Raw genomic sequence first — 24,402 nt, forward strand, 5'->3', positions numbered from 1 at the left:
ATATATTCGACGTTAACTAGTCGAGGAAGAGTCCTGGCGGCCAATGAAAATGCAGGTTATTCTAGTCATAGCCAATCACGCGCCGCCGTGGAGGGGACGTTATTGAAACGATATATTTGGGGGGGAGTCAGTGTTTGAGATTAATGAGGCACCCTGTTTTGAGTGAGCGCAAGCAAAGCAGACCTGCCGATTTCAACATGGTTTCTGTGACTTATATTTTCACATGGGGCTTGTTTGCGTGCTCGCTGGCGAAACATTTCCACGCGGGACAAAAGTCGTTTGTGGGGAGGCCGCCGAGGGAGTTGAGGGCTGATGAGGAGCGACCCAGTTGGGAGAAGTTGAAGACGTCTGAACGCGATTCGGCAGGACTGAATGAACACTCATGCCCAAGTTTTCCTGGAGTCGAGTCAGCGCTGTTAAACAACACCCACACTGTAAGTCAATGTTTTTCTTTTAACTATATTTATTTATTTTTTAAACATCCGCCCGAAAGTGCTTGCACTGGTGCTTGGCTAAGTCTGTGGAAGAAAGATAACACATTTAACATGTACAATTTATTTATTTAAAAAAATATATCTTTGCATTAAGTACACGCTCATAACAGTAGACAAACCTGCACAAGATAATGAGGTCCAATAAAAGCTATCAGGGCCCTATTTAGTCAAGTCGGGGACCTCGACATCCGTGTACTGCAAAGATTTTGAATATTAGTGTTTAACATCCGCAACAAAGTGTGAATTTGAGGCAATTCTTCTATATGCTGAGCCAGTTAAAGTCATTAAAATATTTCTTAAGGAGTATTAGTTTACAAGTGTAGCTTCTCAAAGCTTTTATTGTAATTAACATTTAATATAGTTTACCATTTTGACCACTTTAATACTAATGTCATAAAAAGCATCACGGTCAACTTAATCTCTCCTGGATCCTCCTCAGCTGACACTGACAGCAGTGCTACTGTGAGTGGTAAGGGTGTCTGGCTCTTGCTGTTGTCAGCTATGCACATTAAGTGTCACCATGAAGAAGGAAATTTCCAGGCCCCAGGCAATTGCCTGTGTTTGCCTAATGGAAAAACAAACCCTTATAGCGACTAATCAACCAATATGATTTATGACTGTAGTTGTAGAACTATAGTTGTGTATTATAATTTGACCCTCTTGTGTAGTTGAACAAGTTGACCGCAATATTAGAGCACCTTGTAGTGCAGGAATGTCCAAATGTTTTCTTTGGGCGCATACAGAAAAATCAAAGGATGCAATCATGCAAGGGCCTCTTTGACCATGTCCACTGTTAATTTATTCTTCACTCCTATAAATGTGTATGTATCAATGTGTGTGTGTGTGTGTGTGTGTGTGTGTGTGTGTGTCGACCTGGTATGGATCTGGTATGTGTAAACACACACACACACACACACATACAGTAGTTCGGTCTGGAGCCTCAAGCAGGAACGGCTAAAAGTGCTGACCAAAGGTCCTTTAAAAGCTTTATTATAGCCAACTTCGATTTAGGAGTTAGGCTTGTGAATATAGTCAGATGAAATCAAATTAGAATAAATCCCATTTTTATAATTTCACTTCATTACAAAAAGGACAATAATCTGTTTGTGTATGTAGTAATCAGATGGAACATAAACATTTGTATTTAACTTAGAATTTTTATTTATGTTCACGTCTTTTTCATCAACCAATATACAGTATATCGTCGGTATTTGAATTGGATGAACATTATTCATTGTGTCAAATATTTCTATTTAATTAAATTAGATTAATACATTACAAGGCCTACATTAATGAACAAATTACTAATCAAGTAATCAAGTATTGTACTTGAGTCCCAATACTAGTAATGGTAATAGAGTCCAACTACTAGTGAATACATCAGTGTTGTAAATTTTGTGGTGTCTTGCATGCATGAAAATTCACTTTGCTGTTTACAATTTCAAAATTATATACAGTTGTTTTCTTTGTTTAGTAATACCATGATAATCAAGACATGAAAACACTCACACAGCTTTCTGTGAATGTGGATGCACGCAGCTCTGATAGGACACCATTCAAACACTCACGCAAACAGTTAGTGGACGTGCGAGTTGCTGTGTGCAAGCTCGGTCAATATGTGACCCGGGCAGCCACAACGGTTATAGAACATCACAAAGACACACAAGCAAACAGGAAGACAAATCAGTCGAGTTGGACCTAAAATTCCTCTGGACATCAAGGCCATACATACATCTTGTCCTTTCCTTTCCAACACAGATGATGTGTTTGTCTTACTGGAAGTAATAATTAAGGCATGTATCAATGACTGAAGACTGAGGCTGTTAAGTTGGTTTTGGAAGCATAATGAATACCACCATGTTGTCTTTTTGCCTCTGTCCTTCTTCCAAGAGCCTCCACTTACCAGACCACTAGAAGATTTCTGTTGTCAAAACTCCACGCACCATCCCTATTTGGCTGCTAACTGATGTGATCTGGACCAATGACCTACATTACACTCACTGGCCACTTTATTAGGTACACCTGCACAATCTTATTCACGCCAAAAATATAGTTCTATTAAATTTCCAAAGTTAAGAATAATAAATGTGGATTGACACTGAAAGAACCTCCAACCTCCAAAGTCAATCGTATTCTGTTACGTGACACTGGTTTACTTTCAAGTTCTAATTTGAATAAATTTCTCCCACAGGAAAAACTGTCACGACTGTAAAACATTCTATACTCCATCGGCAATTTTGAAGGTAAAATCATTTTCAACAATTGAATATTATCAAACAAGTATAATGGGAATATAACCACTATTGTACAACTATAAGGATAATATAACCAATATACCCACATTATAATAAAACTAAAATAAAGTAAGACTACTTACCCTTTGACGATACCAGCAAACGCGATAAATAGATTGCTCAGAATCAGCTCTATTGGCCAAGTATGTTACAAGACACACAGCAGATTTGTCTCCGGTAGTTGGAGCCACGCCACTACGACAAAATATACAGTGCTGTGAAAAAGTATTTGGCCCCCTCTCACATTCTTACATTTTTGCAGTTTTTCCTCTTTACGATCATCAAACAAATGTAAATATCAGACAAATATAACCCAAGTGAACTTAAAAATTCTGTTTTTAAATGGTAATTTCATTTGTTTTCTTTTCTTTCTTTTTTTTTTTCTTTTTAAACCTGTCCTGTTCAGCTGCATGGCCTTGCAGAATGGTGGATCTGTATGCCTTTGTGCTGGAGCAGTTTGGGGGGAGTTTGAAATACTCCCTCTGCGTATGACCACCCCTAAAATGTCTATATTTTCCTTGTCCACGATAACTTGCGCATTGCCCTCTTTATATCGCATAGCTCTAGTTCTAGGAATATAATGTTCCTTTTAAATTATAATTTGTAAGAATAAAGTTGCTCTTTTAAATGTTGCCTCATTTTCTAACTTATTTTGTTTCTAAATTAATGTAGATTTAGATTTAAATGCAAATGAAACAACTGCTCACTGCTTTGCAATATATTTTGAATGGAATGATTTGCTAGTGAACTTGATGCAGGAAGTCTGTGATCTGACACAAGTGCACCCCGTCCTCACTTTGTGTGATGTGGTCCAACTTGAGAGCGTTGGTGTGTTAGATCAGAGGCTGGTGTGTGACCTCCTCTTCTGATGTTTTATGTGCGTAAACATTGGCGGAGCGCAAAGGTCACCGCTCAGCGAGAGAGTGAACAAGTAGCTCTTTGTGTCAGCGTTCGACCTCTGACGGACGACTTCATAGGGCACCGTCCCGCTGCCAAATAGTCAACGTGCTGTGTGTGTGGGTACGGACATTTTTGTGCATGTACAGCACAGCCAACGTAATGGTGGGATTCATGATTTGGGAGCTCATTTGCAACCACATCATGGGTCTCTATTGTGTGGCTTTCAGTCAACTGTAGCTGGTCAAGTCAGCATTAGTCCATGGAGACTTCCAGCTGAGCAATTGTGCTTGCTGGTTCAACGTAATATAGGTGTGAAAGCATCTGGCAGTAACATTGGTAAAGAAGCAACGACAAGATAGTGACTCCGCAAGTGGCTTTTTAAAAATAAATATGAACTTTAGGAGGCTATTTTGCTACTGCTGAGAGATACCTGCGTTACCCAACTCATTATACAGTACCTAAATTTATTTATTTAACAAAATACTTTTCAAAAAATATTCTTAGTTTTGTTTTTTTAAAGAAAGATTTAAGGGTTTATAAGCAATGAAACGCAAAACCCAAAATAAAATGCCTTGATTGCTTAAGTACCTATTCTACTGCCTAGTGCCTGCACTCCTCGCCTCACAAATAATGTTCCATTTATTTTTAGGGCAAGTGACGCCGTTTGAAATGTCACAGTAATTTTTACACATCTACTTGGAGAACCCGTCTGAATTTATGGCCCTTACGAGCTTATTGGTGGATGTTTTTAACTGCAGCTTGTCAGGCAATCAGAGAAGGCTTTTCCCAAGTGGCAGACTAAAGGAAAGGGTACAGGAGCTATGTAGAGAAATAATACGTTTATACAATTTAACTCTAAATTGAAGACTTGTTTTGACGAGATTTTCAACTGGCGATATCACACAAAAACGTTCCCCAAAAAGGCAATTTTTTTTCCTACACAAAAAAATGTTTATTTCTCCGGAACCCATCAATCCAATTCTCAAAATTAATGTACCTAGGTTGAATGTGCCGTTCCAACCAGATGCAGCATTTTGACAAAATGTAATTTTTGGGAAATCTTCTCACATTGCTAATCAGAATCATCTTTATTTGCCAAGTCAAATACACCCAAGGAATTTGTCTCCAGTAGTTGGAGCCGCTCTAGTACGACAACAAGACAGTCTATTGACAGAGAATACTTTTGAGACATAAAGACAGTCACTGAGCAATAAAAGGTTGCCAGTAATCTGGTAATGGCAGTACAATTTTTGTTTTGACAATTGTGCAAAAAGATGCAGAGTCCGCTTGGAATTAGAGCAGTTTGAAAGGACTAATAGAACAATAGTCCGGTGCAATGACCACTGTGCAAAGGGCACCGAGACTTTAAGAAATGTATGCAGTTTAAAGTAACTAGTAGCGTGATAATCTAAAACAATGTCGATTGTGCAAATGTTGCAGATGCTACTCAGGGACATGAGTGGCCAGTATTGGTCAACAATGGATATGCAAGTGCAGCGCTGCTAGTGCAGCGTAGCGAGACTACTACAGTGAGTACACGAGTAATTTGGCCCGACAGAAATGTGACAACAAACTCAAGACAAAAAATTGGCAGCATGTTGCAATGGAATTGTAAGTTAACTGATTAAGAAGTTAATGGCAAGGGAAGAAGCTGTTGGAATGTCTGCTTGTTTTAGTTTGCATTGTTCGGTAGCGCCTACCTGAGAGAAGGAGCTGGAAGAGGTGGTGACCAGGATGTGGAGTGTCCAATAGGATTTTGCATGCTCTTGTCTTAGTTCTGGCAGCGTGCAAGTCCTCAAGGGTGGGTAGGGCGGTACCGACAATCTTTTCAGCAGTTTTGAATGTCCGTTGCAGTCAGAGTTTGTCCTTTTTTGTACCTTCACCAAACCAGACTGTGATGGAAGAACACAGGACTGACTCGATAGAACTGCCTCAACAGCTCCTATGGCAGGCCATGCTTCCTCAGAAGCCGCAGGAAGTACATCCTCTGCGGGGCCTTTTTGAAGATGGAGTTGATGTTGATCTCCCACTTCGGGTCCTGAGAGACTGTAATTCCCAGGAACCTGAAGGTCTCGACGGTTGACACTGGGCAGTTGGACAGCGTGAGGGGCAGCTGTTCTGTCTGTCACTATGCCTCACTGGCATAAATAGATGAACAAAGATACACTATTTATTGTAAATATTTTTGGACCAATTAAGTACACAAGTATATACAATTCATTTAAACAAACTTGTCATGAACAAGTCATTTAAATAGACACATCGATCCATCGTGTGATCGGATCGGTGATTTTTCTTGTAAACTGTGATCGGCCCCAAAAATCCTGATTGTGTAAAGCCTACTTTTAATCCTTAAGAATATTGAAAATTGACATTGAAATTTAAACCAATAAATAATAGTAAGACAGACTCAGGCTCTATTCACAAAAAAAATGCACTTAAAAAAATATTAAACATTTGGCACAGAGGTATCGAGACTCATTAATGCTGTTACAGGCACAATATACTGCCAATGAAGTTTCCAGTTAAGAAAAAGTGTAAAGTAACAACATCAATAAAAGCACAAGTAGATCAGAGCAACCAGTTTTGCATCAAGATTCATACTGCCTATCAAAAGTCAGAGAAGGCTGGGAAAGTGCGTTAGATTCAAGGGGGATGACTTCAAAGGGGAAAACTCTAGTTTGTAGTTTGAATTTGAAATATATCTTTTGTGACACTAGTTATGGAACTTTTGCCACACATCATAAATTCCCATCTCAACAGAAACCTATGCATAATAAAAGACAAGTACTAAAGTGAAAGGGCAGTCCCACGACAAACTATTTTTTACCACTCACAAAACTGCTGATATGACTTATTACTTTGTAAATCATCGCATTGGTTATCCAAAATGTTCCTTAATGCATGGCGTGATGACAATTGGCCAGTATTTCATGACCTGCACCTGACTGCTTTCACACCATAGCAGTCTTGCCATTTTTCTGGCACACCTCGGCGAGTACACTCACAGTTGGGGCTGCAGCTACGAACATTTTTAGAAGTGTCGCGTATTCTACGTAACGTTACGTTTTATTATTAAATACAATAACGTGAGGTAGAGATATTATTTTTGTCCACTTGGGGTTGCCATCCACACATTCTTCGATAGTATCTGTGACTTTCAGTGTGCATTGCATCCAAAAAGGCCAGGTGAATGACATAGCATCAGCGAATGAGAGTTCAGAGTTGGGTGGCTGTTAACTGGCTAACCCGTTAGCCAGTTTGTGTGTTGATTATTACTTGTGGCCATCATTACGTAATTGTTCTCTTACCGTTTGTCTAATGAACCGATTGAAAGTGCACTGGCAGCTGTCTATCCTTGATCACTCGCGAGAGGTTTACAGTACATTCTAACTAAGGATGGTAAGGATGGTAACCATGCTAACATTGATATATTGTGTTGGCAACTGTAAATGTGCAGCTGTGGTACAATAATACTTTATCTTCCATGGTAAGTGTGAAATGATCCCAAACTTTGGACATTCTGTCTTTTACGGACTCTTTCCTCCTGGCTCGCTGTCATCGCACCAACTTTGTTATTTTTACATGAAGCGGTGCATGCATACTGCAGTACCATTAATCTGTGTGGAAAAGGGTATCTCTGCGAAGCTTGGAGGGAGAGATTTTGGTTTTATCTTTTTTTTTTTTGGTAAATGAATTATTAATTGATTCATTGTTACACTACTCACACAACAGTAACATTGACCACATTGACGCCTTGATTATGTAGGTTTTATGAAGTCAGTATAGCCCTGATATATTACGATTGAGAGGTGATCTCAGTTGAATGACGAATGCAACGTGTGTGATCCATGATGTGGAAGAGATGTAAAGTAACGTCCACACTTTTGCGCCAGCCTGTTTGAAGGCACTTTCCGGCAGACACAACTTTACAAGCGCCTGATTACCTCATAAACATTGTTGCCTCCCCAGCAAAAAAAGTAAGGGGGGCAACTTCCCAGTGCTAAAAAAATTGATAATTGCCAAATCTGTTGTTTGAATCCGGGTGAGTAAACTGCAATTTTGTTTGCTGCCATGATGCTGATTAGCCTGTGTACTATGCAACAAAGTGCTTTGCATTCACAGACAACTATAAATCCTCCTCAACTAAATGTCTGAAATGTTAACATTTGTACTTGCTCTTTACAGCATAATAGTAATTGGTGCTGCCTGCTGCGGAGCGTGTGAGTGTGTCTGTGTTCCTGCTATGCTTGGAACACAGCCGATTGTCTCATTGTCTGTCTGCAGCTTTTTCATTTAGCTAAATGTAGGTCGCATGCACGCACGCTTGCACATACGCACACACTGACATAAACACAAAGCCAAGTTATTTTGTACAGGCAGGACAATTCTCTCTGGGCTGTCATGGAAAATGTGCCCGCATTTCTACGCATTCATACAATGAAAATTTTAAATGATTACTGTACAATGATTTCTTTACTTTCTTTTTTCTTCCTGCAGTTCAACTTTAAAGTGAGGACCATGGGCTCCCTGTCACTTGCTTGGGTAGGAGATGAATCAGGGGTGAGTCTGTTACAGGCATGATAGTATTTGTTTTAAAAAATGGACAGTGGTACCAAAATCTATTGTCAGATGCTGCTCAATCTCAGTTTTGTTCCAATTTTTGAAAAAAAAAAAAAAAAAAAAAAATATCCTATTAGACTATGTAGTGAATTACTAATCTGTTCCAGGGTGACAATCTTGCCATCATAAAACCTTTATTTACTGTACAATCAGTGTTTTAAATAACATTTTAGCATTATTTCATCTCATAAAAGTATAAAAAGTTGCTCTATGCATAATATAAAATAGTGACGCTGTTTTGCGATTCACCCTTCACAAATTCACCCATTTACTTTTTTTTCTGCTGCCAAAACGCTGGCTATTAGGAAAGTAGTACTGTAATTTCTCGTGTATAATGGGCACCCATGTATAATAGCCACCCCCAAAATTGACCTAGAAATACTGCAAAACCGTTCTACCTATGTATAATGTATTTTTACAATGCATGATTTTGCTTCTACCTATATGATCAAAACGAAGTATCTGTATTTTGTTAGTTTTTTTTCAAAGAATTATTCTGAAGTGAAGCACTTTATTTGAACATGTAATGCTTTCTTTTTTATTTACTTGCTCTTATTTTGAAATTCACAGCCCTACTTTTATACAGTAAATGAGAAAACACACAGTTGTGCTCATGTTTGATTACCCAGGCAGAATTTGTAAGATGGGTACATTTCTTTAAAGAAAACATGAGGTTTAAACTATTATTTAGGCAGTTATAAACATTTGGGGGGGTGCAATTACATACAGATTTTTGCTATTTACGGTGGGTCTTGGTCCCTAATCCAAACTAAACGCCTTGCTCTTTGATGGATGATTGAGGCGTAGTATTTAAGGCAGTGGGGAGAGGGAGTCAGCGTCATGAAATAAACTTTATAACCTGTAGTAACATTCAAGTGTAAAAAGAAGTTAACCACTGTATTGTAAAACAAAAACAAATTGTGAACTCGCTAGTAAATTTGATGGAAATACACAGAAATTACTGTGTTGCTAAGGAGGTCAGTCTCTTCAGGTTGAGATTAAAGAAGGCTGACTATTTGGATATACATTTTCTTATTTCATTATTCATGCCAAGTTGTGGTGACTTTAGTTGTCTTGTGCTGAGCAACCAGGAGACAGATGTATGTACTAAAGTTGCTACGCTACATCCCAATTTACTGAAAATTCTGTTTCCAGTTTTATGGTAATTATCTCACTCATTGCCACTCAACCTGTGCACAATATTTACAGCACATCTTTCCACCAAATATTTCTTTGGTTAAATTTTAAGATTCCCTTGTAAATGGATATCACAAGATGTTCTCCCCTGCCAGGTGATTCTGGTGTTGACCACATTCCAGGTGCCTTTGTTCATGATGCGATTTGGCCAGTCGAACCTCTATAGGAGGTGAGCACTTCACTAAATATGGACACGACTAGGATATATTTTATGTATCCTAGTAGTGTGTGTATGTATATAATATATAAATCTATAATTATTATATTTTTCGCCGTAACTTCATTATTCTAAATGCAACTTTGTCTCTGTGTCAGTGAAGACTACGGGAAGACGTTCAATGATGTGACCCACCTGATCAACCACACTTTCATCCAGACAGATTTTGGCATTGCTGTCAGCCCGGATCACTCTGGCAAGGTGCTTCCCCTAAAATTTTGTATTTTATTTTATTTTTTTAAGGTATTTTGAAGGAGCCTAAAATACCATGCAATCTGAGGTTGTATAACTACTGGACATTCTGTCAGCTACACCTTCACAATGTGATACAATTCAAAACAAAAAGTGTGGGTGCGCGCGCATGTGTGTGTGTGCGCGCATGTGTGTGTGTGCGTGCGTGCGTACATGCATGTATGTGTACGCGTGCGTGCCATGTGTGTGCGTGTGTGTGCGTATATATATATATATATATATATATATATATATATATATATATGTGTGTGTGTATATATGCGTGTGTATATATGCATGTGTATATATGTATGTGTGTGTATATATATATATATATATGTGTGTGTGTGTGTATATGTATATATATATATATATATATATATTTATCCCAGCTAACTCTGGGCAAGAGGCAGGGTACACCCCAAACTGGTCGCCAGACAATTGAAGGGCACACAGAAACAAACAAACATTCACACCTACAAGCAATTTAGAGGGTTCAATTAACCTACCATGCACGTTTCCGGGATGTGGGAGGAAAACGGAGCACCCCCCCCGGAGTGCCCGGAGAAAACCGACGCAGGCACGGGGAGAACATGCAAACTCCACACAGGCGAGGCCAGCTTTGAACCCGGGTCCTCAGAACTGTGAGGCAGATGTGCTAACCAGTTGTCTGCCATATTGTCACCATTAAGTATAATTGTATTTGGCCAAGAAGGAACACAAGTAGACCGGGGTTCAATCCCCGGCCCCACCTGTGTGGAGTTTGCATGTTCTCCCCGTGCCTGCGTCGGTTTTCTCCGAGCACTGCGGTTTCCTCCCACATCCCAAAAACATGCATGGTAGATTAATTGAAGACTCTAAATTGCCCGTAAGTGTGAATGTGAGTGTGAATGGTTGTTTGTTTGTATGTGCCCTGCGATTGGTTGGCAACCAGTTCAGGGTGTACCCCACCTCCTGGCCGATGATAGCTGGGATAGGCTCCAGCACTCCCGTGACCCTTGTGAGGATAAACGGCTCAGAAAATGGATGGATGGAGGAACACAACTAGCGCCCTGTGACGGCTTTACGTCCCCGTGACCCCGACCGAACATGTAAGTGGTAGAAAATGGAACGAACTGTAACCTGCAGATGAACCATCAAGTTAGGATAGTATAGTTCTCTGTTTTATGTAAATGAATGGTTTATGTACATGTAATGATTTGAATGAACTAAAGAAACCATCTGAAATCTGTATTTACTTCTGGGGGGGAAAAAGATGTACATTGAAATATACACTACACATACACCTTTGCATGTTTTCTTTCAGGTGATCCTGACAGCTGATGTGTCCGTAATTGGGGGGTTTCGATTATTTCGCTCACGAAACTTTGGCCAGACCTTTGAGACATCGGAACTACCCTTTGAGCCCTTAATTCAGATGCTGTACAACCCTGGAGACAGCAACATACTTCTGACTCTCAGCATCAAGGTAGCAGCAATCACATCTGCAATTAAATTGGAGCATTGGTTTTCAATGGGATGAATGCATTTATTTTCAGACAATTATAAATAATACATCCTTAAGTAGATATACAGCTAAATAGTCAGAAACTGACATTTGATCACATGATTTATTTCTCTCTCAGTTGGATTTGTGGCTTTCAGATGATTTTGGCGCCACCTGGCGGAAGATTCATGACAGTGTTTGTCTCGTCAGATGGTGAGAATTGTCGTCCAAATTGTCCCTTTCTTCCACCGATATTATGTACACAAACACAAGCTAATCACATCAGTACAAGAGCTGTATAAACAATTCTTCAGAATTAAATTAAACAGAATATAGTTCCTGAAACGCACCAGTGCACTACAATAATAAACATAGCTAAATTAATACCTCTGTTAATGTGAATGAAATTCAACAATTATTGTACTTTGCTTCCAGTGTGAGACAGATAGTTTTGTATCGAGCTCATGAGATTTTAACAATGTACCTAATGTAGTGTCTTGTTAGTGTGCATAAATAAGACGTTTCAGTTGTTTTATTGCAAATACGTAAAGCCACATCTAAAAAACATTTTATCATCCAATCACTGACATAAAGGCAGTCTTGTTTCAGTTGGTTTCATCAAGACATTCTTGCGTCTTTGTGTTTATGTTTTTCTTGTACTGTGTTGTTATTCCAGCTGGACACAATTTGCAACGCTTGCACAACTATGGTTGCATTTTTGCACCCGAGTAACATGGGGTTGCGGTGTCAATGTGCGGTTGTTTTCACTGCATTGTGGGAGCATTGCGATAGTGCTGCCTGACCACAGCTGTCATTTTGGCTCCTAAATAGTGTGTCAAGGGAGGGAACAGAGGCTACTGTTAGACTGAATCATGGTTCAGCAACAGTTTTTGCAATTTATAGATATTATCCAGCCCACTCTCCAAGAAAACATTGGTGCCCTTTCCCTGCTTCTACTTACACAGCACTTGGACAACAGCCTGGAATGGGTATTTGCCTAAAAGTAACCACAAATACAATGTCTGGCTTTAACATAGGATTCTGGTAGATATTGCAAAACGTTGACAAATGTTCCTTGTTCTCATGTACAGGGGTGCAAAGAATAGCATTTACTTCACGACTAACTACAACGGCTCGTGCAGTAAGTGATGTAGTTGCACATGCACACACATATTTTGGAAAGCTTCTTAAGCCAGATGTATGTGTGCCAGATGACAAAGGAATGTTGGAGTTAAGGAAAACAGCAGACTATGGCAGAAGCTTCCACACAATCGCAACAAGAGTTTACTCGTTCGTACTGGGGGGGCGCTTTGTTTTTGCCTCCATCATGACTGGAAAGGTGAGCATCTACAGGATCTGTCTCGTTGTCACCAGTGTCACAACAGTTCTTGTCTTACCTGACAATGACAACTGTTTTCATGATTTTAGCAGTGTGATTTTGGGTGTGCGAAGTGTGGACAAATATGGTGACGCTCAGATTTGTTTAATTGTATTATTCATTATTATTCATGTTTTTTTTTTTTTTTTAAATCAGGACACAGAGCGCATGATACACGTGTCTGTGAATGGAGGAGAACTATGGAACATAGCTCAGCTTCCTGCAGTCAACCATGAGCAGTTTTATTCCATTCTGGCAGCCAATGAAAACATGATATTTATGCACGTGGATGACCCGGAAGGTCAGAACCATACTGCTAATAAATAATTCTGACGAAATACAAATGAAATAACATCAAGTTATTACATCAGAGCGATAGTGAAAATAATTCTAATTAGTATAATATAGTATCCAAATATTGTGTTTGTATGTGTCACCCAGACTCTGGAATTGGAACAATCTATGTGTCTGATGACAGAGGAACTGTGTTCTCCAAGTCTCTGGAGCGCCATCTCTACACCACCACAGGAAGTGACACTGACTTCACCACCATTACTTCACTCAGGGGCGTTTACATGACCAGCGTGCTCACAGAGGGTAAGCCAATGCACTTTATTACATTGTGGAAAGTAGAGTATAGGGACAGCTTTATGCAGGGTCCATGAAACATATGAACAAACATGCAAAGTTTGTGGGGACTTTCTAGTCCCCTCCAAAATGGAAGTATTTTTCCAAAAGAAATTGACAACATTGAAGATTGGGTTAATTCAACAGACTAGATTATTTTTGTATTAAATTGTGTGAAAGAGGACCGCTTTCCTTTTCAAATTTGTATTTTTTCAGTTTGCGGGCCATCAAGTGAATGCTGAAGAAACCTGTAATGTTATACTGTAACTATAGGCCATTTTGGTCAGTCAGGATCCTGAAGCCTGTCATTTTCTGAACAGGCACAGTAATTATTAGAATTAAACTGTGGAGTACAGACCTCTGCCAATTCTGAAAAATGATGTCTGGCTAATTTGAACCCCCAAAGAAATTGTGTGTCAAGCAATATCAAATTAGTTATATAGGTGGTGGTAATGCTATTCATAAGGCCACACCGGAACTTTTTCCACTGGAGTTCCATCTGCTGGGTCTGTTGGGTCACTGCCTCACTTAGCCTCAATACAAGCAGACTGTAATATGAAAGTAAATGATTTGATCATGGCAAAATTTTATCATCGTGACCACTACCCCTCTAACAATGGAGATCACAGTTGTTTTTTTTTAATGTAATCCTGCCGATTACAAGCTAAAAAGCCATGTCATTCAAAACCTCACACTATTGTGCTTTGTGGAGGTAGTAATATGTTTTTAAAAGAATGTTCTAAATTTTTTGGAGCAGTTTGTAGTTTATTGTAATTAATGGAAGTAAACATGGATAATAACTTGCTTCTATGCAGACGGAGCAGTGGAAACCATGATCACCTTCGACCAAGGAGCGCAATGGCAGACACTGCGTCGACCGCAAAACAGCCCTTGTGACACTGAGACCTCCACTAACAGGCCAAATAGAGTGAGACATAACTAAATGATCCTTACATCGCCATTATAATACACACATGCACACAATTAGTCATGTTCCCCTTATACTTGCCTTTACAGTGTAGACTCCACATCCACGCCACCTACAGCACTGCCATGAAGATGAACGTCCCCATGCTGCCACTCTCCCAGCCAAGTGCAGTGGGCCTTATTCTTGGTCATGGTATCAAAAACACAGAGAACTTACTGAATAATATTTCTTGTATGGTTTGCCATAACATGTTCCTCTCTTCAGGCAGCGTGGGGGATGCTGAGTCCACTGTCATGCCCGACGTCTATGTGTCTGACGATGGTGGCTACTCGTGGTTGCTGTCCCTTACGGGTCCTCATCATTATGCTATATTAGACTCAGGGGCTCTTCTTGTGGCTGTGGAGCACACCAACTTACCTGTCAATCAAATCAAGTGAGTATAAATTTAGTGTAGCAATTTTACTCGTAAGTAGTATGTGTGAATTAAGGTCTGTCTCCATTCAATGCAGGTTTTCCACTGATGAAGGACAGTGCTGGCGTACTTATAACTTCACCAGTGACCGCTTCCACTTCAGCGGTATGGACAGTGAGCCGGGCTCCCGCTCCTTGAATGTCAGTTTGTGGGGGTACAGGAACGACTTTACCAAATGGGTCGTGATCACCATCGACTTCAGGAATCTCCTCACCCGAGACTGTGAGTGATTATGTGAGAAGTCTGAGTAAGAAGGTAGTTGGGTTTGAGCAAGACTAACTATTAGGGTTGGGCATTGTTTGAATTTGAGCGATTCCGGTTTCAAACGATTCTCAATTCAGATTCTTTTAGGGGGCTGGGTCAAAAAAGGTCGCATGGTTTAAATAAGGGGTGTCCAATTTATAAACAAATTTTCTTAGCAGCCTAAAATGAACATTTGACTCAGGGTTTTCTATAACCAATATCAAACCTATGAGCTAACACAATTGACTTCATATTCATTAATTGTTTCAGCTAAAAGTTAGATCTAGCATTGTTAAAATCCTAATTTGTGACTTTTTTATCACATCAAAATGGTTTATATGTCCAAGTTTTAACTGGACTTCCTGTTTTAAGCATTAAACCTTTTATTTTGAAGGGTACGCACCAGAACTCAACATTTTGGCACAAAAGGTAACTTCACACGACACCGGTGAAAACAAAAGTAAAACGAGACGGCAAGAAAAAGAGTGATGAATGGAACCAAATGCTCTGTAAAACGTTGATTCCTTTATCTACACTAATGAGGCACAAGGGTAGTGTTTGTGATACTGTGAGATAATATTTATGTGAAATGTGTCCCATTTCATTGTGATGTAAAGTTGCTAGTTTGACCTTTGGTAACGTTTTAGCTCAATGTTAAGCTTGTAATGCGACTATTTCTACTTTATTTCCAGTATGGTAAAATAATGTATATTTTATTTTTGTGTCTGTCATCAGCTCTTATGTTGGTTTGAAGACTAAAATGAACGTTAAAAACCATCAGTGCAAGAGTGCAACCAACCAACTACCAACTGTCTATGCCAACTCAATGTTGGCATAGACCTATTTATTGTTTCACACTCACCCAATTGACTTCACTGAAGTTCCGTGCGGTGTAGGCTGAGGCTTGCAGTGGGAGGGAGCACGTCAGACTTTAACACATCGCGAAAGCCTGCTTTGCACAGTACAATTTTATTCCAAGTGTTGCACTGAGGCGACTGGTCAATTATTTTAACAAAGTTAAGAAACACTTGTTCGCTGCCGCCGTTGGGCACAAGCACGTCTTTGCCCGCGTCCGTTGGTTTTCGCCACTTCTTCTTTGGGGTTGGCAGACTGTAGGCATTGAAACTGGGAACCGAAATGATTTTATTTGAACGATTCCGGGAGAACCGGAATGTTAGTACCGGTTTCAGTCGGTTCTCGATACCCAACCCTACTGATTATACACTCCATGTGAACATGCAGGTAACGACGAGGACTACGTGCCGTGGTTGGCTCACTCTGCTGACCCTGACAGCTCCGATGATGGCTGTGTGTTAGGCTACAAGGAGACCTTCCTACGTTTGAGGAAAGACTCTGCGTGCTGGAATGGGAGAAAGTTCAGTGGCAGGCAGCGTCTGTCTCCTTGTGCTTGTACACTGGACGATTATCAATGGTATTGTATGTCACCATCTATGGACAAAGTTATTTTTTAGCCCGGGTTTGGGTGTTTATTATTCCAAAAATGACACATAAATTACAGAATATAGTCGTCTTCTCATATCACCGCTTGTTGACACTAGTACAGTTATGTCGTCTTTATTTTATTTTTATTTTATTTTTTTTGAGGATGCTAATCATGATGTCTTACACCACACTTAATGTGCTGTGGAACCGTGGTTGGGAATCACTGCTTTAGAGCACATTTAACTCTCCTTTGTCTCATAGTGACTTTGGATACTTCCGACCTGAGAACAGCTCGGAGTGTGTGGAGCAGGAGGAGATGAAGGGCCATCCTCTAGAGTTTTGTCTCAATGGAACCACTGAAGAACTGCAGACCAGTGGGTGAGTATCACTTGCTCCTTTTTTATTTATTGATTTATTTTTTAACAACAAAACAAAAAGGTAATAGCATAATTAAAAAACTGCAGTTCTAGTTGCAAAACATTAGTTGTTTCTTACAATAAGGACAATACCAGACCTTCACAGAAGGTATCCATTGTGCTCAGTTGCGTTTGGCCTTTAATTTGTTTAATTGACCTCCATTTAAGTTACCGGAAGATTCCAGGAGACCTGTGTTCGGGTGGATTCCAGCCAGTTAGAAAGGAGACTGACCTGAGGAGGAGGTGCACCAGTGATGCTCTTAATCCATTTTCTCTGGTTGGTGCCACACATTTTAAATATTCAGACAGACTGGAAATCGAAATACAGTAATGTCTTATCTTCAGCACATACAACATCATCTTGCACCTGTCTTGTGACACTGCTATGTACCGTATTTCCTCAGATAGCCCTCTTCACTCTAATAAGACAACCTGCCTCAATGAATTATTACCAAATGGACACTGTGGTGACCTTTTTAGTTAAGATTCATTTTTTTCTGGCTGATTTGTACAAATACAATTTATTTCCTAATATTGATAGATTTTTACAATATATCAGTATAACAATCTAAATAAAATACTGTACAAAATAATGATTTTTTATTTTTAAGGTAAATGTTACATGTATATTGTAATGTTTTAATTATAATTTGTGAAAAAATAAAACCTAAATACTACAACATTGTCAGAATTCACTTATAATTGCATCCCCTCAATTAAAAGTCTTCTCGTGAATGCCTGGTACTCACTGCAGTAAAGTACGTAAATGCCATACCTCTAATACGGTACTATATTTCAACACTGCAGTTGAGTAAATAAAAGCCCCTGGTAACTAATTAAGGAACTACAGTATATTTTCTTAAGTCTGAGTTTACAATGGTAGTCAAAGTGCCATTAACAGTTTAATATTTACATCCTGTTCTGTTTTTCTGTCAGACTGAAAGCGGCTCACTAAATGCTGCAGTCATAGCCGTGGTTGTCATAGCCATGCTGCTGATAAGCACTGTCATGGGCGTCTGGGTGGTCAAGAAATATGTCTGTGGTGGACGGTCAGTGAGCTACATTTCTGATACAGGCCATTAAATCATGTTTTACCACGTGTGTAATATGTGGCAGTGTCTTTATCAGATTCCTTGTGCACCGCTATTCTGTCATGAGGGAACATGCTGAAGCTAACAAAATAGAAGGGGTTGACGACGTTGACGCCCAGTACATGGAAACGGGAATAGCGCAGTACAACGACGATTCAGATCAGGTATCTCAAACAGTGTGAAATTTCCCTTTTTTGGTGATACGAACTTTTGAACTGTTCCCAAAAATGTTGTTATTTTTTTCCATAGGACCTCTTGGAATAAGTTGGACATTGTAACCCCATTCAGTCTTTATTGATGCCTGATCGGCGCACTCTTGCTTGTCCCAGATGCTGATTAACATCTGCTTCTCAATTTTTGCTATCCCTGGTGGCTGGAGGACGCAACAGCAGTTGGCTGAATTATCCCATGGTTGACGTTCCCACAAAGACAGACAAGACCACAGAGACAAACCAACGGAATGTGGAGGGGTAGGGAGTACAAACTCAGCACAGAACAAAAGAAAGGCTCAGAAGTCCCTGAAGAGCTTTTATTGTTTCTGTCAGGACGTTGGAGCGTCAAATCGTGCTCTCAGAGACCGCGTTTGGCATTTAACAATGCACTGCAGAGGAATTAGATAAGTTTTATCTTACAGTGTTATGGAACAGTTAAGTAGAATATCACTACTGAAATAAGTCCTGAATATTTTTAGTTTATGTTTGCCATCTTCAAAATAGTTTTGAATTCTGTACATTTAAAACTTGCCCATTAACACAGTCAATGTAGACATTTCATTTTGTAGTTCTAGCTAAACTGGGCTTATGTTTAAATACTGTTTTTCATATATTTACAGCTTGGATGTTTTCGGTGTTGTTGTTTTTTACAAATTTTTTTTTTTTTTTTTAGAAACAAGCACTTTTGATTTTATTAACATTTAAATGTCCGCTCCCACGGAGTCATGACTTTTCATTTTTGACTCTAGACAGTTTACCTTTTTTTAATATACATATATATATATATATATATATATATATATATATATATAAAAGCTTCTGAAATAATCACATGGTGACACACTTTAGATGTCAGCCTTTTAATGCACACTGTTTGTGTCAAGTGTGGGGTGTAGCTGGACCCAAGAGCAGGCGGAGGAAGATGTAAAATGATGAACAGTTTATTGAAGAGAGGTTATGGAGGTGGTCCTGGATGTGTTGGCAGGCGGCGGCGTGGACAGGAGGCAGGCAGTGGACAGAACAGGCGGCTGGCTTGGTGGCAGGAATGACGTGGGTCACGAACACAGGGGAGCACTGGGAACGAGGAGACACATAACAAGGGAAACGAGGAACAGGATACCTTACTTGACATAAGGTGGGCCGTGGTACCGCTAGGAGAGGCTGCAATACTTAGGCGAGGATTTCCGGGAACAGGCAGGCTTATATACACCGGTGATGATGAGGCTGATTGAAGACAGGTGCTGAAAACAGAGAGGGGAGGGGGGAGAGAGAGGACACAAAGCACCCTCCCGGCTCCAATAATGGAACTGCAGGGCAGTAGTATATGACAGTTTGCTTGTTTTATAAATGCTAAAACTACTACATATATTTTTATTTCTTACAAAAAAAAAGCACACTAAATGTCAGCAATATAGAGTAATAAAATAACATGTCATTGTCCAGTATTATGCGTAACAAATAGTTTGTTCAGTTGACTCTTATTCTCTAAAGTTTTTGAGTGACATATGTGAACCATACAATTCTAATGCTGATTAAATAGATTGATGACATGATATCAAAAATACAAAGAAGAAGATGAATATTCTGGTGTGCTCCAGAAATATGTTGTAAAATTGCTCTTTGATTTAAACGCATTTGGACAGTCAGGGTCAAAAGGTAACCGTGAATGAATTTATTTTTTCTATTTTTTTCTCAGCAGAACCAGTCATGTTACTGAAGTGAAATACAAGTATGAAATTTGGAATAAATGTTCAAATGCTCTACAATTGTTCTTAGTGGGTAGGAAAGGTGAAGCATCACCGATATTTTTCAATCCCCATTTTGTGCAGTGAAAACTAAAGACTTGAATTATTGCCAAAGCACTTTTATTGTTTCATTTTCTAATTGTAGAGCAAAATCCACTATAGCCCAGCAATTAACAAACATGAAGTTAATCCTAACTCAAAAACTTTACTTGAAATTTCTTTTTTGTAAAATGCACCGATTTACTGTTATATTTTTTTAATATTTCCCCACATCAGTCAACGTGTGTCATTAAGATGGATGCAGGTACAACATGTTTTTGTTACTATACATACACTTTATCCAGTATTTTTATGATATGGCATGTATTGTATATCTAATATTAGGAGCTGAAATTTAACGTACAGGCAAGGCTCGTTTCCTCGAACAGAAGATTAATATCACAGCAAATAAGCTATATACTGTAGAGCTGGCCTGATAGATAGGCATTTTCTCAAGGACAGTTTGTCAGGTATGAGAGCAGCTACACATGCTTGATGTCTCTTTGTATACTCAATAGCTATTTACTGGAGTTCATGATTAACACTTTTGCACTGTATCTACACATCTGTGAAAAAAAAATTTTTAAAAAATGCGTTCTTGCCTATACGTACATATGGTACCATGACTGTCATTCATTTCTTGACATTGCTGTGGTATGACCAAGGAGGATGAGTATTTGAAATAAAAGTATCACATAGCACAGATTCATAAACATTTTGTATGCATCTTTTTAATGATATTATTGATGAATTAAATGTTATCTCTTTCACATTAATCTGTGCTCCGATTTTGTTTGGTCTGTCGTAAATCGTGCATTAATGTAATGAATGTATCAATCCATTAAGTGTTTTATTTAATCGGCTAATTTCCAGATGGTCAAATTCTCTGACTGCAGTAATAAAGCTTTCTAATAAGGTACACAGTGTTGTTTGCCTGTCGTTAAAAGATTTTATATGCTTAATGTAATGTCTTGAGTGTAGGTCATTAAGGGTAAGTAAGCCCTGTTGTTAGTGGTTGTGACATCATCAAAGATGGATGCGCAAAAGACATTTCAGATGAAAATAAGGGGACATTTAAGCTTCATATTGTTGGCTGAAGTTAGGGAGTCTGCATGTCGAGTGCTTGAGTGTGAGTTGTAGCCGATCGCAGCTTTTGTATGAATGTGGATTCTGTTACCTAGTGATGGCAGTTTGACAAAGGGCCTCTTCTGAAAGTAAACTCTCCTAACCTTGATGCCGATTAAAAAATAGAAATTAAAATCATATATTAGGACCAGAGGTGGGTCGGAATGCGCTACGTTTACTTCGTTGTATATAGTAAAGTAACATTTTGGATAAATTGTTCTTGTCGGGGCGGCACGGTGACCGACTGGTTAGCGGATCTGCCTCACAGTTCTGAGGAGTGCGGTTCAATCCCCGGCCCCGCCTGTGTGGAGTTTGCATGTTCTCCCCGTGGCTGCGTGGGTTTTCTCCGGGCACTCCGGTTTCCTCCCACATCCCAAAAACATGCATGGTAGGTTGATTGACAACTCTAATAAATTGCCCGTAGGTGTGAATGTGAGCGTGAATGGTTGTTTGTTTCTATGTGCCCTGCGATTGGCTGGCGACCAGTTCAGGGTGTAACCCGCCTCTCGCCCAAAGATAGCTAGGATAGGCTCCAGCATGCCTGCAACCCAAGTGAGGTTAAGCGGTACAGAAAATGGATGGATGGATGGGTGGGTGGGTGCGCGATCAATTTTCATTTTTCATTTTCGACTTCCGCATGGGACGCGCTTGCTGATTACTATAGTGACGTTTGACTCAAGTTCACCAAACAAACATAAAAAAAAGGTCACGTCAGCACACAAAGTCTTTGAGTGGGCTTCGCGCGCCAATCAGAGTGAGCCGTGACAGCTGCGCATGACTCGTGTTTACATTACAGGCTATGAAAAACAGCTTTAACATGCAGTGTAGTTTTGTCACTGTCCAAACTTGCATATTTTGGCCGACTTCTCTTGAGAAAACACCTTGCAGTAAGTTGCAGATGTTTTTGCTGTTGTTTTGGCTGTGCATACGGCAACATTAACACTACTTTATGGTCACAAGCAGAGTTTGGTAGAGTAGCCAAATATTGTACTCAAGTAAGAGTACTGTTACTTTAGAATAATACGACTCAAGTAAAAAGTAGTCCTCCGAATAATTACTTGAGTAAGAAAGAACTTACTAATTACTGAGTAACTAGTGAGTAACTTCTGTTTTTTAAATCAGAGTATGAATGTCAAAAGAATTTGAAAATTCATATATTGCTGAACAATATAAATCTAAAACAAAATCATTATGAAATAAAATGACTGACTGAAACTGAAATAAACTTGAATGTGATTGACTTGGACTTGATGTTTACCTTGCTGCCTTGGCCAGGTCACAATTGCAAGAGAGACGTTCTGTTTTAACTGGTCTTTTACCTGGTTAATTAAAGCTTAAATAACAATAATAAATAAATAAATCTGGATGCACTCCCTTACAATTGGCAGGTGGCTCTGTTCAGAAGTAACAGATCACATTCAAACACATGTTCACATTTTATTTAGTTATATTTTGTATAGTTATTTTACATTTCTGCTCCGATTGAAAAAGTAAATCAGACGTTACGCACTAGTTACTCAATACTTGTAGTTTTTTCACTGAGTACTTTCTTACATTTAAGTAATTATTTGGAGGACTACTTTTTACTTGAGGCATATTATTCTAAAGTAATAATACTCTTTCTTGAGTACAGTATTTGGCTACTCTACCCACCTCTGATGAGGACCATTAGACGCGGCTAAAGCCCTTCGAACCTTAGATTTATGTGCCCTTTACTTTGTGTAATATGATAATCTTCCCTTTTGCCACTGATTGAATGTCATCCCCTGGCGATTGCTTCTATACAAATACAATGTTCTGTTTTCTGAATTAGTAATGTAAAAAGTCTCAAGCTTGATTTTTTTTTTCTGTCCTTTTTTTCTCAAAGTTGTATCCCTCGCATGTTTCTGTATTTTATGATGGGCCTGTTGTGTGTTTACAGCTGTGTCTGTATGAAATAGAAGGATAATGTTAGTTTTACATTTCAGCATATTTTTTTTTTATGTTCATAGTACTATTGTTCACTAAGACTGTTTTTATGATGCATATTTGTTTATGTATTCTGTACTTTTAAATTAAAATAAAGGTTTTATTTAACTATTTGCAAAGCCTCTAGCGTGAAACTTAATGTCTTTGTGTATTCAGTAAACGTCGTCAGTGGCCTGTTTCTTATTGCTGCCGTAAAGGCTTGTGGCTTAATTGTGGGCAACATATTTTTCATATTGTCATTGCAACGTTTTGCCTTATCCTTGGCTAACTCAGTCAGTGGAGCGGTGATCTAGTAATTTTGGGAGTTTGATTTCCATAACCTTGATTTTTTTTTCTCTTCATATCATTTTCATATTTATTTATGTAGGGTTGGGATAACATTATTCCTTTACTGTCATCAGTTCCAAGCAGCAAAACATATTTTTATGTACGCAGGTTCTGTGTGAGCGACTATTTTCCAAATGTCGAGAAGTTGTGAGCAGAAATAACAACAAAACGGCTCAATTCAAAAAGTGTCGAAAAAATAATGTGCCTCGTGTTAGTGATCCCCATCCCACATAATGGCCATAATTAGACTCGCACTTCCAAACTATTAAACATTCAGTCTTAGGCGTGTAGTGTGCGTGCGTGTGTGCGCTCGTCAAATGTTTTAAATCCGATGCAGTCCTGCATTTGGCCAGGAGAGGTCACTATCCATTTGAAACAATTGGTCCAACTGTTTCAATGCTTCACAGAGCTTCAATTTGGTAAGCGTTACCGCTCATGGTAATAAAGCGACTGAAGTGCATCAGCGACTGTTTTGTCCTTGATCACATCCGAGGGAATTCATTACACTATTATTTGGTACTTTTGATTAATGAAGCGCCTAAAATCGCCAAATGATTAACACCAATGTTATAACTCAACTGTACAATTTAATCCAATGTTTTCCCACCTTTATTGACCACCAATTTTACATAGGTGGAAAAAAAAATAAAATCACGGACCACCACCGAGCAAAAATGTCGTAAAAAGAATGAATATGTACTGAAAATAATGATTATTGTCTCAGTTTACTCCCACTTTGTCTTAGGCAGTGTGAAAAGTGGGCCGGTTTAATTAAACACACAGCTGCTGACATACTCGCAGGAAGCCATGACGTCCTTTCACTTAATTATCGAACAAATGATCTGGAATTGGATCATTTCTAGCGGCACCCACCTCGTGAGGGCACCTTGTTTGGGAAGACACTAAAATTGCGTCTCCTCAACACTAGGCGGCTCTCTCTTTCCTC

At 39.2% G+C, this 24,402-nt stretch overlaps 1 protein-coding gene across 3 annotated transcripts; it reads left to right on the forward strand.

Annotated features, from left to right (window-relative positions):
- The first annotated feature begins 114 nt into the window (after nt 1-114).
- Nucleotides 115-22,147, forward strand: LOC133408817 (sortilin-like). 3 transcript variants are annotated; one of them, XM_061688071.1, is made up of 20 exons: nt 116-434; nt 8,189-8,251; nt 9,604-9,677; nt 9,824-9,926; nt 11,263-11,424; nt 11,582-11,655; nt 12,534-12,583; nt 12,654-12,781; nt 12,977-13,121; nt 13,262-13,417; nt 14,263-14,375; nt 14,465-14,567; nt 14,640-14,808; nt 14,885-15,069; nt 16,333-16,522; nt 16,795-16,911; nt 17,118-17,226; nt 17,886-17,998; nt 18,078-18,204; nt 18,370-22,147. In XM_061688071.1, the coding sequence occupies exons 1-20, from the start codon at nt 144-146 to the stop codon at nt 18,454-18,456; spliced, it is 2,559 nt and encodes an 852-aa protein (XP_061544055.1). In that variant the 5' UTR covers nt 116-143; the 3' UTR covers nt 18,457-22,147. The 3 variants fall into 3 exon arrangements, with proteins under 3 accessions (XP_061544054.1, XP_061544055.1, XP_061544056.1); XM_061688070.1 differs by having other exon boundaries at nt 115-434; nt 14,465-14,808; XM_061688072.1 differs by having other exon boundaries at nt 14,465-14,808; nt 18,290-18,463.
- The last annotated feature ends 2,255 nt before the right edge of the window (nt 22,148-24,402 follow it).

The sequence above is a fragment of the Phycodurus eques genome, chromosome 10 (genome assembly GCF_024500275.1).
Source record: "Phycodurus eques isolate BA_2022a chromosome 10, UOR_Pequ_1.1, whole genome shotgun sequence".
Lineage (NCBI taxonomy): Eukaryota > Metazoa > Chordata > Actinopteri > Syngnathiformes > Syngnathidae > Phycodurus > Phycodurus eques.